This window comes from Glycine max, chromosome 10 (assembly GCF_000004515.6).
Source record: "Glycine max cultivar Williams 82 chromosome 10, Glycine_max_v4.0, whole genome shotgun sequence".
NCBI lineage: Eukaryota > Viridiplantae > Streptophyta > Magnoliopsida > Fabales > Fabaceae > Glycine > Glycine max.
The window spans coordinates 10,351,072-10,367,353 of NC_038246.2; the positions used below are offsets into that span (position 1 = coordinate 10,351,072).

General features: G+C 39.8%; 2 protein-coding genes across 2 annotated transcripts; both read right to left on the reverse strand.

The window, feature by feature from the left end:
• Positions 1 to 1,717: 1,717 nt before the first annotated feature.
• On the reverse strand, positions 1,718 to 2,254 carry LOC100805200 (agamous-like MADS-box protein AGL62). Its single transcript, XM_003537088.3, has one exon. It carries the CDS (start codon positions 2,252 to 2,254, stop codon positions 1,718 to 1,720), a length of 537 nt encoding a protein of 178 aa, XP_003537136.1.
• A 10,989-nt stretch (positions 2,255 to 13,243) lies between these two features.
• On the reverse strand, positions 13,244 to 13,990 carry LOC100806266 (uncharacterized). Its single transcript, XM_003537090.1, has one exon. It carries the CDS (start codon positions 13,988 to 13,990, stop codon positions 13,244 to 13,246), a length of 747 nt encoding a protein of 248 aa, XP_003537138.1.
• Between the last annotated feature and the right edge of the window lie 2,292 nt (positions 13,991 to 16,282).

Genomic DNA, 16,282 nt, shown 5'->3' on the forward strand with positions numbered 1-16,282 from the left:
AACAATAAAAACTCTCTTTTTATTTTCTGAAATGATTTTTTATAATAGTTTATTCACAATAGCAACAATATATTAACAAAAATCCTAAAAAAGTTAGGCTAATTGCTCACAAAAACAAAGTGTGAGAAACAATTATCACCTCACCCGCACACAACATTGTGGAAGGATAATAAAAGGGTCATCTTCAATTACCTTTGAGTTTTGGGTAGCATTGGGTAGTTATGAAAAAATGGTCAAGGTTGTGACATCTTTAATTCAAGTGTTAGGACTTTTTTTGTTTTTTTGCTTTAATTGATGAGGTGCTTGTCATTGAAGGGAAAGTTAAAGTTGTGGCCTTAATGAATCATCCTTGTGTTCCAATGATGTTTTTGTTTTTATTTTGGATTGTGAAGAGTTGCATGAGAGTTGGGGATTTATGTACTAGATCTATTTTCTTGGAAAATGCATATGTATTATTGAGAAGAGGTGCATGAGATTTTGGATTGTAAATTGTCTTTTCTTCCAAAAATTTGTTCAAGGTTAGTGCATATGTATTATTGTCAAGAGTTGGCATGAGGTTGTGGATTGTGAATTGTCTTTATGTTCCAAATATGTTTTCTTTCTTCCTTTTTTTCTTTAATTGATTTGACGGTTTTTAAGCTGCTACAAATTTTAAATTGAAATTCTAAATGAATATTGATGATTTTAAAACCCACCACAAATTGTTGTTTAAAAATTTCATGGACATATGAAGACTTAACAGAGCCAACCAAATGGTCGGGACTAAACACAAAATATAAAATTTAAAATATTGATTGCATGCATTTTATGAATTCCATTTTGGCTTAATGATACTTTTGGTCCTTAAGGTATCACAATTGAGAATTGAAATACCTAAAGTTTCAATTGAGCTAGTTGGATCCCTCAGCTATCACAAATGTGTGACTTTAGTCCCCTATATATCAATTACGTCAATTGGGTCCTCATGTACACAATTGTATAAATTTCATTTAAGTATTGTAATTGTGTGATTTTAGTCCCCAAGGTATCACAATAATGTGATTTTTTCCATGAAAAATGATAGTTCTAATAGTGCAATTATAAATTTTAAGGTACTAAAATCGCACAATAGAGACACCTAAGGCACTCAATTGTCACAATTGAAAACAAAGGGACTAAAATCACACATTTGTGATACGTAAGGGATCCAATTGGCATAATTGAAATTTAGGAGACTAAAAGTATAATTAAAAATGTATTTTAATTACTTAAAATACATTAAATATTTTACTTATCAATTTAAAATACATTAAATAATTCTTTGACCCCCTACGAAATGGAATGGAGATTTAATTATTTGTGCTGTTCTATTTTAAGCCTACCTCCAAACTCGACCTACCTTAGTTGAAGATGAGAAAATGAAAATCCCCAACCAAAGTTCAAAAGGTTGGAATTTCTAATAGAATTGGATTTTTATGTATTTAAGATGCCCTTTCATTCAAACACTACATCATGTAGAAACTACATCAAAATTACAAACTCCACTAACAAAGCAAAGAAACAACATAAAGGAAACATAGTTTACCAACACATGATGAAGACTATTCAACATAATGAAAACATAAGTCCTAGATAATCAATCCTAACCACACCCCAAACATTAATTTGATTAAGCTAGTGCTTATTCTAAAACATATTAAATTAAAAAACATTGACTAAAACTTTAAATAGGGCATCATCAGTTGAGGTTCCCACGCTTTTCTTTGAGTTGTCTCTTAAAATCCTCTAACATCTTCTTATACTTGTCAAGTTGGGAATCGGTCATGCTTTCAATAGGCCTAGCCCACCAGAACTGATCCTCTGCAGCCTTTGCTAAATGATTTAAATCCTTTGTGCGCTTCTTCTCAATAGCAATTTGGTTTGACAAGCAGTGGAGGTGTGTGTGGAGCTCAACTTCGTCCACAGTGGAGTGCACCTTGTTGAGGTCCAAGGTAAGGAGGGGAGGTGGGCCCTGTGTCTTATAGCGTTGGACAACAGAATCAACACTGGGACTGCCAAACGAAAATACTCGATTACCGGGTGAGAACATAATCACAACGACATCCACGCCACAAAGGGTTGCAAGCTCACTGGCTTTCTTGAAAACCCCAGTGCGACGCTTTGAGAATGTCACCCGAAGGTTACTCTCATTTCTCATCTTCTTCATTTCGATCTTTTGTCGACCTTTAGTCTTCTTAGCGACACCGTTCAAGTCTGGCATGTTGTTTGACTCCATGGGTTATAGGCTTTGCTATCTTATATGATATGAAATATGAATATTGAGGTGCAACATAGAGGAGATGTTAGGCTCAATTTATAGGAAAAGGTTTGGTTTGGCGAACTAGAGTATGATATGGTGAGCCAAGCGCGCCTCTGTGGACTTTCTGACCTGTATTTTGACCGCATTAAAATGGTTTCTAGATTAAGTGAATCTCAATTGAATGCCTTATATGGTATGTGCAAATGATTTTCTATATAAACCATTCTGGGTACAGAAATGTATATCTGTACTGAGTTTTTTTCCAAGTAGTTTTCTTTTACAGCGTCAGTCTTATCTGTTATTTGAAGAATAATTTGGTTTAATAATTAATTAAGGAAAATGATAGTTAATTTATTACCAAAGGAGGGCTATGAAATAGTTTTTAGCATACTCCTTCTAACACCCCATCTGTAATTAGTTGGAATTTATTGAAAACTACAAATTCAAGAGAGAGAAAATCATTACATATGATGTGGGACCCAACAAATTTTGTCATTTCCAATGAATGTCAACCAATAAAAGAAAATGTATTGAAAATAATTTGTTCCTAACTTTTATCTTTTTTACTATATGTCAATTATATTTTGGTACAATTGACTTTATACTCCCATTGCAGTTTGCACCACTGAGAAATGAGTCATGTCATGTTGAACTTGTTTATCTCAATTTGACTGGATAAGAATCAATTATGTTTGAAGCTCAATTTGAATTTATTTTTTTTCAAGCTGAAAGTCAATTCAATTCAAGCTCATGAACCAATTTGGTTTAGATCATTAATTTATTTCATAAAAATGGAATTAATTAGAAGTTAATTATATGAATTTGTTAATATAATATATATATATATATATATATATATATATTTGATATTATATATAATTAATGTGAAAGCAATGACTTCCAAGATTATTTTGATGATGCCAAAGAATCAACAGTTAAACAAATTCCAAAGATTTAAGAATCAAGATTCAAGAACAATCAAGATCAAGATTCAAGACTCAAGATTCAAGAATCAAGAGAAGACTCAATCAAGATAAGTACTAAAAAAGTTTTTCAAAACATTGAGTAGCACAAGAATTTTTCACAAAATCTTTTACCAAAGAGTTTTTACTCTCTGGTAATCGATTACCATAAGGTAGTAATCAATTACCAGTAGCCAACATTGTTTTCAAAACTGATTTACAAAGTTGTAATTCATTACCATGAGCATGTAATCGATTACCAATGTTTTAAAATGTTAGAACTCAAACTTCAACAGTCACAACTAGTGATAAAACATTTTCAAATCATTTTTAACTTGTGTAATCGATTACACAATACTTGTAATCGATTACCAGTGTTTCTAAACGTTTTGATTTTCAAATTTAAACATGAAGAGTCACATTTGTTTTTACGCACGAGGAAGGTATTAGCACCCCACGCGTCTATCACAATGGACGGCAACCTTTAATCAAGTGTGCAAATATGACTTCAAAATGTTTTATTTTCCCTTTTTTATGTCTTTTTGTGTTTTTATGCTTTTTGTATTTTTTATCTTTTTGTGGTCGACAAGGGTGTTTCCCTCGCTCCTACGTATTCTCAATTGCGATGAGGAAATCAGACCTACGTAGTTATTTTAGAACTAAACATTGGTTAATTTGTTTTGATCTTTTTCCGCAAGATCGATTTTAACCACACAAAAAATCGTTTAAGGCATTGGACCATTAAACGATCTTTTGAAAGGATAGAAACATTAAGGTGTTGGACCATTAACAATCTCTTATTTTAGAAACGTTAAGACGTTGGACCATTAACGATCTCTTGTTTTTGAAAGGAGAGAAATGTTAAGGCGTTGGATCATTAATGATCTCTTGGGGTGATCGACAAAAGCGGGGTTTTTGCTCCTACGTATCCTCAATTGCGATGAGGAAATCAGATCTACGTAGTTCTTGCAAAAGCGGTAAAGTTATGGGTTGATTTTATGTTTTTGAACGATTCATGTTAACCGATAAAAGCAAAGAGGACCGTTTAAGGCGTTGGACCTTAAAATGATTTTAAGTGACTTTTACGGACAAAGCTTGATGTGTGAGTTGATTTTAACCTTAGTTTCACTTTGGTTATTAGTCAATTCATTCAAGGAAACTTCCAAAAAAAAAACATCCGATTGATTTTTTTGATTATTTTATTCAAAGATATTTTGATTATTTTATTATTATTTTTTCAAGATATTTTGATTATTTTATTATTTTTTTTGTTTAACCGAGGTTACAACGTGAATGATCAGTTAGATTTTACTTTAACAGTGAGTAAACTACATTACAACACAAATGATCAGTTGAAATTCATTTTATCATTTATTAGGTGAGATAACGGTTAAAGTATGTTAAAAACGGAAGAAAAGAAAATCGAAAGTGAACGAGATGAAGATGAAAGCAAACAACAAGAAATGAATTGAAAGTCTCGGATTCGAACACTTACCGGTTGAAGAACGAAGAACGGACGAAGAACGGTGAAGAACGCAGGAAAATCTTCACAGATTTACTCACGGAAACATCTCGGAAGCGTTACAGAAGCACTTCGACTTGATTCTTCTTCACGGAAACATGTTTTTTTTACCCAAAATAGCTTAAATGCATAGCCTAGGGGTCATGAATATTTTTTAAACAGCCCCCCTCCCCTATTTATGGGGAAAAAGGGAGGTGCTTGCCGCCTAGAGGCTTCTTGAGGAAAATTTCTAAGCACACCCCAATTACTAAGTTCACCCCCTTTTCGTACTCTACGGAAAAGTTACGGAAGCCTTACGGAAGTTTTTTGGATTTGATTTTCATCTTTTTTTCTCTTCCCTTTCACCAATATTAAGTGAAATATGCTTACCCAAGATTTTCAGAAATTTTACGGAAGCCACGGAAGCCCCAAAAACCATTTTTCAACAAAACGTGGAGGAGCTTGCCACCCAGTTGCTTCCTCTTTAAGCAACCCAACTTCCAAAATATTCCGGAAGGGCCTAGATTCGAATTTCTATTTACACCCTATCTTGATAAGTTCACCCCCTATTTTTATGTTTTTGACTGTTTTCTTTCCAAAATCTCACGAAACTTTACGGATTCCACCGCGATGAGTGTTAAGCCTTCCGAAGCAATCAACAATGGTCCTCAAATGAAATTATAGTGTAACAGTTTATTTACACACACTCCACTTTGCTAAATACACTCCCGTTTACGTATTTTTGACTGGTTTCTTCCCGAAACATCTCAGAAGTTTACGGATTCTACAACAATGGGTGTTAAACATTTTGAGGTGGTCAAACGAAGGTCGCATGGCGACAAACAATGGTTCCCGGATGAAATTAGGGTATGATAGTTGCCCCTCTTTACTTATAAAGATAAGACACTAATTTCGTTCGAGCGGATCCTCACTCGAGCAATCAATAGCCCAACCAGCGAAACGCGTCATCGGACTTTGACGTCTCTGGATGGTAAAGGAAAAAATTTGGGAAAACCTGCAAAAATCTTTGAAATTATTAGAAATGGCCGACCATCATCATTCTGATGTCATCGGACTTGTTTGTCTCTCGATGATAAAGGTGCGGATAACCATGAGGTATATCCACGTGCTACCGGACCCTTGAGTCTGACGGATGGCAAACTGAGACTTTTTCGCATTCTCAACCGGAAGACGCTGACATCTCCGGAAAAGGTGCAGATGACGATGTTAGTCACAGAATGCTATCAGGCTGTGAGTCTTACGAATAACAAATGAGACTTTTTCGCAGTCTCGGCCGGAAGACGCTGACATCTCCGGGAAGGTGCAGATGACGACGTTAGTCACTGCATGCTACCGGGCTTTGAGTCTTACGGATAGCAAATGAGACTATTTCGCAGTCTCGGCTGGAAGACACTGAAATCTCCGGGGAAGGTGCAGATGACGACGTTAGTCACTGCATGCTATCGGGCTTTGAGTCTTACGAATAGCAAATGAGACTTTTTCGCAGTTTCGACCGGAAGATGCTGACATCTTCGGGAAAGGTGCAGATGATGATGTTAGTCACTGCATTCTATCGAGCTTTGAATCTTACGGATAGCAAATTAGACTTTTTCGCAGTCTCGGCCGGAAGTCGCTGACATCTTCGGGGAAGGTGCAGATGACGACGTTAGTCACTGCATGCTATCGGGCTTGGAGTCTTATGGATAGTAAATGAGACTTTTTCGCAGTCTCGGCTGAAAGACACTGACATCTTCGGGGAAGGTGCAGATGACGACGGTAGTCACTGCATGCTATCGGACTTTGAGTCTTACGGATAGCAAATGAGACTTTTTCGCAGTCTCGGCCGGAAGACGCTGACATCTCTGAGGAAGGTGCAGATGACGACGTTAGTCATTGCATGCTATCAGGCTTTCAGTCTTACGGATAGCAAATGAGACTTTTCCGCAGTCTCGGCCGAAAGACGCTGACATCTTCAAGGAAGATGCAGATGACGACGTTAGTCACTGCATGCTATCGGGCTTTGAGTCTTACGTATAGCAAAATGATACTTTTTCACAGTCTCGGCCGGAAGACGCTGACATCTCCAGGGAAGGTGGAGATGACGACGTTTGTCACTGCATGCTATCGAGCTTTGAGTCTTACGGATAGCAAATGAGTGTGTACGGGTTACCGTATAGGGCGTCTCCTACATATCCTCAATTTATGATGAGGAACTCAGACCAACGTAGTTCTCGACTTTGTGTGAGACTAAAATAGTCTCGGAGTTCTTTCGCTAAAATGCGAACATGCTTTAGCAAAGAAACAAAACCTCCAATTTATCAGAGCAACATATAGTTTTTGGAGAAAAATAAGTGTGTCTACCGGGGGGAAGGAGGGTATGCTGATAAAATTTTCTTCTAAGTGACCATTTAGAGGAAACACTGGGTCCAACAAAAAACAAGAAAAATCACTCAAAGTGTATAAATCTCACACAGGTAAGTGTTTTATCCTAATTCCGAACCATAGATACGTCATGACTTGATTATGCAAATCATTTCCTATCAAATTAAATATTACACACGTGATCATGGATCAATAGGACTTTTTCGGGAATGTTGTTTTGGTGGGAAATTCGACTCTGAGTGTTTAGGCCTTTTCCCTTTTCTGTTTTTGTTTAGTGCGGGGCGAGAAAGTCGTTAGTGCACAGGATTTTGGTTGGCGATCAAAGGGAAAGGACCACTTCAAGCTGTGGTTTCCTTTCTTTTCTTGTATGCTTGTGACAATTTGTATTGTTCAGATATTGTCTAGTCCAAAGACTTTTCTGTATATTTCTTTTGTTTTCTTCTGATCTTTGATCGAGAATTTTTCTTTCTTCTTTTTTTTGCTTTCTTCCAATCTTTGATTGGGAATTTTCTTCTTTTCCTCTTCTTCCGATCTTTGATCAGGAACTTCTTTTTTTTCTTTTCTTTTCTTTTTCTTTTCTTCTGAGGGCAAAGATGGACATTCTCACCCTGGGTCAATGTTTATGGTGAGTTGGTATTTTTGGCTCAGAGCTTGTAGAATGACTGGACATGATATATGTCAGGGTGTTGGTTTGGTCAGCAGTCCAGGGGTAAAGGGATGTCCCACATTATTTCCATGACACGCGCGCAACGATGATGATTCAGAAATTTTATGCAAAACTGGTCACGCATGCACCTATGTGGACACTCAAGCATCAAGTTTTTGTGGTCACATGACACTAGGGATCATGATTCATCATTTTTCCTATTTAAGTTAACCCAGTGTTTCCAAAATATGCTCATTTATCAATTCATACATTTTTCCGAGTCTATCTTGGGCGTTCGGGAAAATTTTCACAGCATTCACCCTTTAGGTGCGTACACACATTTTTTTTTAACAAAGCCTTTGTGTCACGATCAGTAAATCTTTTCTATCGAAGAAAAGCCAAAAGTTATTTCTTTTCCAAAGCATGTTGGCATTTTAGTTAACCAATTTATTTTTATTTTGTTTTTCTTTTTGACAAAGGTGATATCTACGATCACATATGTTTTTTTTTCTTTTCTAAAAAGTCGTGCGAACGAGGGTACGCAAGGCCCACCTACGTCAAAATAAACAAAGAAAATGCAATGATAAGTCGTAATAAAAAAACAATGCAAAACAAATTGAGAGACGTAATGCCAGACCACGGTGGGAGTAAACACAATAACTGAAAGCAGTAGTGTTAAATCACAATGGAAAAAAAAACAATAACTGAAAGCAGTAATGGAAACAAAAACAATAACTGAAAGCAGTGATGTTAGACGACATAGAATCATAAGTGCGACGACCTTGGCCGTGTAGCTCCGCCCTCTCCTAGGTAACCAAGCAGGTCGGCCATATCCTCATCCATGTGGGCTTCCTCCGCTTCGCCCGGGGATCCTACGGGTCCGGTTCCCTCCTCAGTGGGCCAATCTCCAGGCCACGTGACCTTAGCCCTGAATTGCTCTGGGGTAGGGCATACAAAAGGAGGGGAGCCCTGCCCCTACTGGATGAGGCTGAATTGGTAGAAGCACTCATGCAATTGCACCTGCACGTGGTGGTTGGCCGTCTGCTGGCAAACCATATGTCGTAGATACTGCTCCACACTCAGTGGGATAACCGGATCGGGCTGCTGAGGTGGTGGTGCATCCGCAGCCTGTTGTGTGTCACCCTTCGCTTGCCTAGGGGTGCAATGTTTCTCGATGAAAAGTCGAGTGATCGGCGGCTGGATTACCTTGCTGGGGATGACAAGTACCCCGTAGAACTGGCAAAGGCCCGTGATCAAGGCCGAAAATCCCAGGGCCCTATTGGACCTCTCCGGGTCCAAAGGGTGCCTAGTGGGCGCCGTCCCTGCAAATAAATAAATGGCGTAAGCAATTATCTGGGCCATGTGAACAGTCATCCTTGTCAGGATGGTGTACACCATCTGGCACTTAGGCAGAGGGAGGTAAAAATTATGGTCGTTGGGCAGGATGTTGCTGAGTAGTAGCGTCATCCTTATCTGTGTCAGAGTAGTCATGCTGGTGCACATAATCCACACCCGCCTCCCCGCAGCAGTCCGGGCAAAGTCTTGCCCCGATATGCACAATAGCTGGGCGATGACCTCCTCGTCAAAGCCAGAAGTCTGGTCCCTCCTCTAGCTGAATTCACACCGATGGTCCTCCTCCAAGATCAGTGGGTGACCCAGGAACTAGCTGAGGGCATCTGTGCCGAAGGAAATCCACTGACCCCTTACCCAAGAGCGCATATCTCAAACTCCCTCCTCCGTGGGCCAGGCATTAGCGTAGAACTCTAGGACTATCTCAGGGTCGAACTTGGCCATTGGAGTCACTAGAGGTGTCCAATGCCTGCATGCTATCTCCTCCAGGAAGTCTGAGTACTCATCCTCTATGAGCTGGACGCGCCTCTCCCTATGGAATGACTATCCCTTGATGGCCTCAAAACGCTGCTGGTGCTCGGCACTCCAGAACCGGTGACTGTCGAACTCCATGGAGGCGCTGGAGCTTTCCCCATGGGCGTTCCTCCTGGACCTCTTTGTGGAGAGCTTCTTCGGTGCCATCTCTTGTTGGGGATGAATAAAAGTGCAAAATGGAATCAAAAAACGTTGAGAAATGGTGACCTAAGGCTGGAAATCCAAGGGATCCAGTGAGCATACGTTTTTTGGATGAGAGGAAGACGTTTTGGGTGAAAAACTCACCCTTTCCCTCTCCTTTTAATCTTTCTCGTGCAGGGGGTGCTCGCCCAGGCGAGCTAACCCTGTGCATCCTTTTTTTTTCAAACAAGAAAATCACGCATTCACCTATGGGTCCGTGCTTGTTCGCTCGGAGTCCATAGGATAAGTTAGGCATATAAAAAGACAGAAGCTTTAAAGGATACTAGGTTGTCTCTTAACAGGGCCTCCTCAACATGCGAAGCCAGTCGCGGGATGATGATCTGATGACCATCAGCCTAGTGCCTGCTCGTACCCGTCCCTGAGCATCTGAAAGCAAGAAATGACATTTATGCAGTGAAAATATGGCCACGCTACCACTTACCTTGGTTTATCCCTGTCTTGGATTTGACGCTGTATTGACCACCTCTCGAAATGATCATGTCCCTGTCTGTCGATTCATAAGGTACAAAATGCATGTGCATGCATATGCATGAGCAGTTTCAAACGCCATAATTCTTTAGCAGGGTTGAAACAACGAATCATCAATCTCGCGCTCTTTAAATGATCGCGACGACAATTTACAGAGGACAGGAATCCGTGGGGGAAACCAACAAAAAATTAAACATGCAACGACTCTCCTAATTGCCCCAAGTCTCAAGTGTAGTATCGCTTGACGACATTGGCATTTACGAGTGAAGGTAGCTCCTCGTCATCCATGTTAGTGAGCAAAAGGGCCCCTCTGGAGAAAGCCTTTTTTACCACGAAGGGCCCTTCGTAGTTCGGTAACCATGTAGTGCGAAAGGGAGCATCTTGTGCGAGTCCTTGTATGACACGGTCATCTTCTGAATAATCTTCTTGATATTCTTGTTGGCTGCCTACACTGCTCCGTTCATCTTGGGCCTGTAGGGTGTGGAATTGTGGTGTTGGATCTTAAATTCCTCGCACATTTCCCCCATCATTTTATTATTCAAATTGGTGTCGTTGTCTGTGATAATCTTCCTTGGCAAACCATACCTGTAAATTATCTCCCTCTTGATGAACCTAACCACCACACTCCTTGTGACACTAGCGTATGAGGCAGCTTCGACCCACTTGGTGAAGTAATTGATCGCCACCAAGATGAAACGATGTTCGTTCGCAGCCTTGGGCTCTATGGCTCAGATCACATCTATCCCCCACATGGAAAAGGGCCACGGTGCGGCCAATACATTCAATGGCAAGGGTGGAGCGTTGACATTGTTTGCAAACGTCTGGCATTTGTGACACTTCCTTACATGGAGGCAACAATCGCTTTCCATGGTGAGCCAATAATAGCCCGCCCTCAGGATCTTCCTAGCCATGGCCTTCCCGTTAGCATGCGTACCGAAAGAGCCCTCATGGACCTCCTCCAGCATGCGTCCAGCTTCCTTAGTGTTCACGCATCGGAGCAACACTATGTCATGGTTTCTCTTGTATAGTATACCCCCACTTTAAAAGAAACCGGCCACCAACCTCCTTAACGTCCTTTTGTCGTTGTCGGAAGCTTCCGGTGGGTACTCTTTGCTTTCAACGTATCGCTTGATGTCAAAATACCAAGGTTTACCGTCCCATTCCTCCTCTACCAAACAACAATATGCGGGCCTGCCACGACACCTGAACTCAATGTATGGTAGGTCTCCGTGCGGTGTCAGCTGGAACATGGACGCTAAAGTGGCGAGTGCATCCACCATCTGGTTTTCCTCTTGACGAACGTGATGGAAAGAGATCTCATCAAAGAACTCAGCCAGCTCCTTGATGTAGGTCTGGTAGGGTATTAGCTTGTGATCCCTAGTTTCCCACTCTCCTCTTAGCTGGTGAATCACCAGTGTCGAGTCTCCGTACACCTTGAGCAGTTTGACGTTGAAGTCAATTGCTGCCTGGACACCCAGGGCACATGCTTCGTATTCAGCCATGTTATTGGTGCAGTCGAAACCAAGTCTGGCTGTGAAAGGTATGCATTGATTTTTCGACGAGACCGATTCCGCCCCAACACCATGGCCCAGAACGTTAGATGTTCCATCGAACCACACGATCCACTTGTCCCAGTCCTTTTCTAGCTTCTCTTCATATTAGGCCATGATGTCCTCATCTGGGAACTCAGGATGCATGGGTTGATAATCATAGAGAGGATGCTGAGCCAAATAGTCCGCCAAGGCGCTTCCCTTTATCGCTTTTTGGGTTACGTAGACTATGTCGAACTCGGATAGCAAAACCTACCACCGAGCGATCCGCCCGTGAGAGCGGGCTTCTCAAATATGTACTTGATCGAGTCCATCTTGGATACCAGCCAGGTGGTATGGCTCAGCATGTACTGTCTTAGTCGGTGGGACGCCCATACCAAAGCGCAACATGTCCTTTCTAGCAGGGAGTAGTTCATCTCACAGGCCATGAACTTCTTACTTAAGTAGTAGACGACTCGCTCTCTTTTTCCCGACTAATCATGCTGCCCCAGCATGCACTCCTTTTGACATACGATGAAACCCAACAGCTTTCCTGACTTGACCCCGAAGGTGCACTTAGCGGGGTTTAACCTCAATTGATGCCTCCTAAGCCTCTCGAACAACCTCGCAAGTTGACGAGGTGTTCTTCCTCAGTTATGGACTTGGCAATCATGTTGTCTATGTAGACTTTGATTTCTCGGTGCATCATGTTGTGGAACAAAGCCACCATAGCCCGTTGATAGGCTACCCCGACGTTCTTGAGCCCAAAGGACATCACCTTATAGCAGAACGTTCCCCACAGTTGGTATACTTTATGTTCCTATTGGTTATAGCTTTGGTGCTAGAATGTTCAATTTTGAGTCCACAAGAGGAGGATCTCCATATGGTGCTGGAGTTTTTGCTGGAGATGGTACAAGACAAGCAAGTGACATGGAGCTGGAGCTTGCAGAGTATCATGGCAAGTATATATGAAATTAGCCCATAAAAGCTAGATTGAATTCCGTGATTAAAATTCCATTAAGCCCTCCTAGCTAGGTCAGCATTCTAGTCTGTCCCAAGTTGGTGACCTCTAAATCAAACTTCTTAATGCACTGAAACAAACCATTGGTGACCACAAAATCGAACTCCAAGTCAGTGTTGTCATAAAAGAACTCTAGATTTAATAAGTGGGCAGCTGCATGCAATGGTCTATGAAGCTGACAATTCCATCTTTTATCAATGATTGCAAACACATCTTTGTACTTGTTTTCATTGTTGTTGAAAGACTTGATAATTGTTTCTTTTGCCTTGTCCATTGCTGCATAAATATAGCCCATGGCTAGTTTTCTTTCACCATCCACAAGATGAAGCACTTTCACAAGTGGAGCCATGACTTTAAGAGTGTAAACCACACTATTCCAAAAAAAAAGGCATGAGCACTACCTTTGCAGCTTCTTTTCCCTTAAGCTCCTTAGATAGCTTGTTCAAAGTCCATTCATCAGAAGTAAACATCTTTCTAATATTGGCTTTCTCTTTGTGGAGCCTTTCTAAGGTTAGATAAGAAGTGGCAAATCTAGTAATAGCATGTCTCACCAATTCCCTCTTGTTTGTAAAATTTCTCAACAAACTTAAGGTACTAGAATAGGCATAGATAAACCCAACTAGATTAATTGCCCTTCTAATTGTCTTCCTTATCAAGGGAAGTTTCCCAATATCTTCAAGCATCAAATCAATACAATGAGCTGCACAAGGAGTCCAATAAGTATGTTTCCTTTTCTCCTCCAACAACTTACCCGCTAAAACATAGTTGCTCCCATTATCGGTTACAACTTGAACAACATTCTCTTCTCCAACTTCCTTCCAAGTGGCATCAAGCAACTCAAAAATCTTTTCACCCGTCTTTACAAAATCAGAGCCATCAACAGACTTCAAAAACATGGTACCAACTTGAGAGTTAATAAAAAAATTAATGATGCATCTTTGTTTCCGATCAGTCCATGCATCAGACATAATAGTACAACCATTCTTAACCCATTGCTCCCTGTGGCCTTTTATCAAATTTTCAGTATATTCAACTTCCTTCTTCAGGAGTGGAACTCTGATGTCATGATAGCTAGGAATGGGAAAATGTGGCTCATATTGACCAATGGCTGCAACCATATTCTCAAAGCTTTTCAATTTAATGAGGTTGAATGACAAACCGCTTGGTACCAAAAGCGAGAAATATGTTGATGCACCTTCAATACTTCATTCTTATCCATTGATTCTCTTATGTTCATTTGCCTCAACATCTCCATTTTTCTCCGATTGATTGTATTTTCTGGATTCTTACAAAATTTGTCCATTGGTTCCTTTTTAGTCCCACACTTTGTCTTTGCACTTGCAGTAGCTTTACAAGAGTCCGCAAACTCATCATCTTCACTTCCATCACATCCAATTGGTTCACCAAATTCAAAATCTCTTATATTTGCCATATTACCACTGCCAGAAGTACTGTAAGTGGTCCCACTTTTGTTTGGTAGTCATATATTCCTTCAACTCTTCGACTACATTTGATGGAGTTTTCTTGCAAGCTGCAATGTTACCCAACTTCCCAATCAGGTTTGTTTGGCTCTGGTTATTCCTCCCTTTGTGATTTTTCCACGAAATTACAAACAATTATGTTTGTTTCTCCTTCCACCAGTGGATGACAATATTTCCAGCCTGGGTCTGTCTTATTTTTCCTCGTTGCACTTGCAGTAGCAGCATCGGATGATGGTTCAGCCAATTAAAAGAGGACTAAACAAAAAAAATTGTGGTGTCAAATAGAAAAAAAAATAAAAATGGGACTGTCAAAAGTAAAAAGAGTGTCAAATAGCAAAAGGAAAAAGACGGTGCTCGTCACCGCCGTGGGGTCGTTGCTGCTGGCTGCGTTCTGCGTACGGGGGGTCGCGGCTGGGTGCAGGGGTTGCACTTTTAGTTGGAGGAGGGCTGCGTTCTGAATTCTAATTCAACTTGCGTGGGAGGGGACGACAACGCTTTTGATTAACTTACCGGGTAGGGTTGGGTCGGGTCTGCCCAACTCCTATAGCAGAAAAAAAAACAAAAAAAAAATGCTATTTGCGCCATGCTGCCATAACCGCCATGACCGCCATGGCGCCGTCATTCGCAACCCGTCACACCATCGCTATTCGGTGGCATTTTTTCAAAAAACCGCCACGCCTTTCCGCTATGGCACCGCCATGACTGGCATTTGACAACACTGGTCCCAACAGATCAAATAAAATTTTCATCAATATACTTCATTATAATTTAAAATATGTCACCACACCGTCTTTTTTTATTGATATTGTTATACAACCAATATAGATTTTCAACGTGAAATAACGTGAAATATCTTCATAATTAGTAGCGATATTATTATTCATCAAATGTCCATATCATGTCATATAAAATATTCCATGGATGGAAAACGGGAAAAGTGACCAAATTCAAATTCCATTCGAATTCAACTTTTCATAAACTATAGGATTTATAATACGTAAAGTAAAAACAACAGTATTTATTTGACATTAATTTGAAATAAATTAAATTTATAAGATATTTTTATTAAGTTAAAGGTGAAGAAAGCTTTTGCATAAAAAAAGTTGAATAAAGATTTACTTTCTAATTATTTTATACAAAAAATATATGGATGATAATTAATGTATAGATCAATGATAATAAATATTTGTAACTAGTGTATTTTTTTTTACTGAATCTAATTAGTGTACCTAAAAGTAACAATATTGAATGAAAATGTATAGTTAAACATTTTCAAATATTAATAATTAGTGGTTTTTTTGTGTGAATATATTAGTAAGTAGTGGTGAGCATTACCCAATCCGGTCCATTAGCTTTTTTTACATGAAATTGAGAGATGTGCTAAGACCAATTGAAGGGAGCAATCCTAATTATAGATTGAAACTACAACCTTTAATAGCCAAAATAACACATTCCAATATGAAGTGCCTTTGCACTGCATGTGCAATATAGTCTCCAAGTGTCCTTCTAGGATGTTCTTCTTCCGCCATTTCAGGCTCCTCAAAGATAGGAAGAGGTAAGAGTAATGGCAAGTGTGGTGGATGTGTAGGTTGTGGTTTTGGTTGTGTGGTGAAGAAGATGAAGCTTGTCGAGTTCTTTTCTTAGCCCTATTCTCTTTTTGCTTTTGCTTCTTTCTTAAGGCATTGCTTCTTCTACAAGTTCTTCGAATCTCTTGGTCCAAAGGGACTAGATCTTCTTAAGAAACTCTACCTCATATACATGGAACAAAGCAACTAAAGAACATGTTAGCAAAGAACTCAAGAGTAATACAAAAACAGAATTTAAAAGCAAAGAATTGAAGAATAATGAATCATTGCATAGAATATGAAATTAGCATAAGTTGCCTAATACGAGAAACAAGTCCCCGACAACGAAGCCAGAAAACTTATT

Bases quoted from the DNA above. Each gene is read 5' to 3' on its own strand.
- LOC100806266 (XM_003537090.1), bottom strand. From the start codon at position 13,990: ATGGTTGCAGCCATTGGTCAATATGAGCCACATTTTCCCATTCCTAGC.
- LOC100805200 (XM_003537088.3), bottom strand. From the start codon at position 2,254: ATGGAGTCAAACAACATGCCAGACTTGAACGGTGTCGCTAAGAAGACT.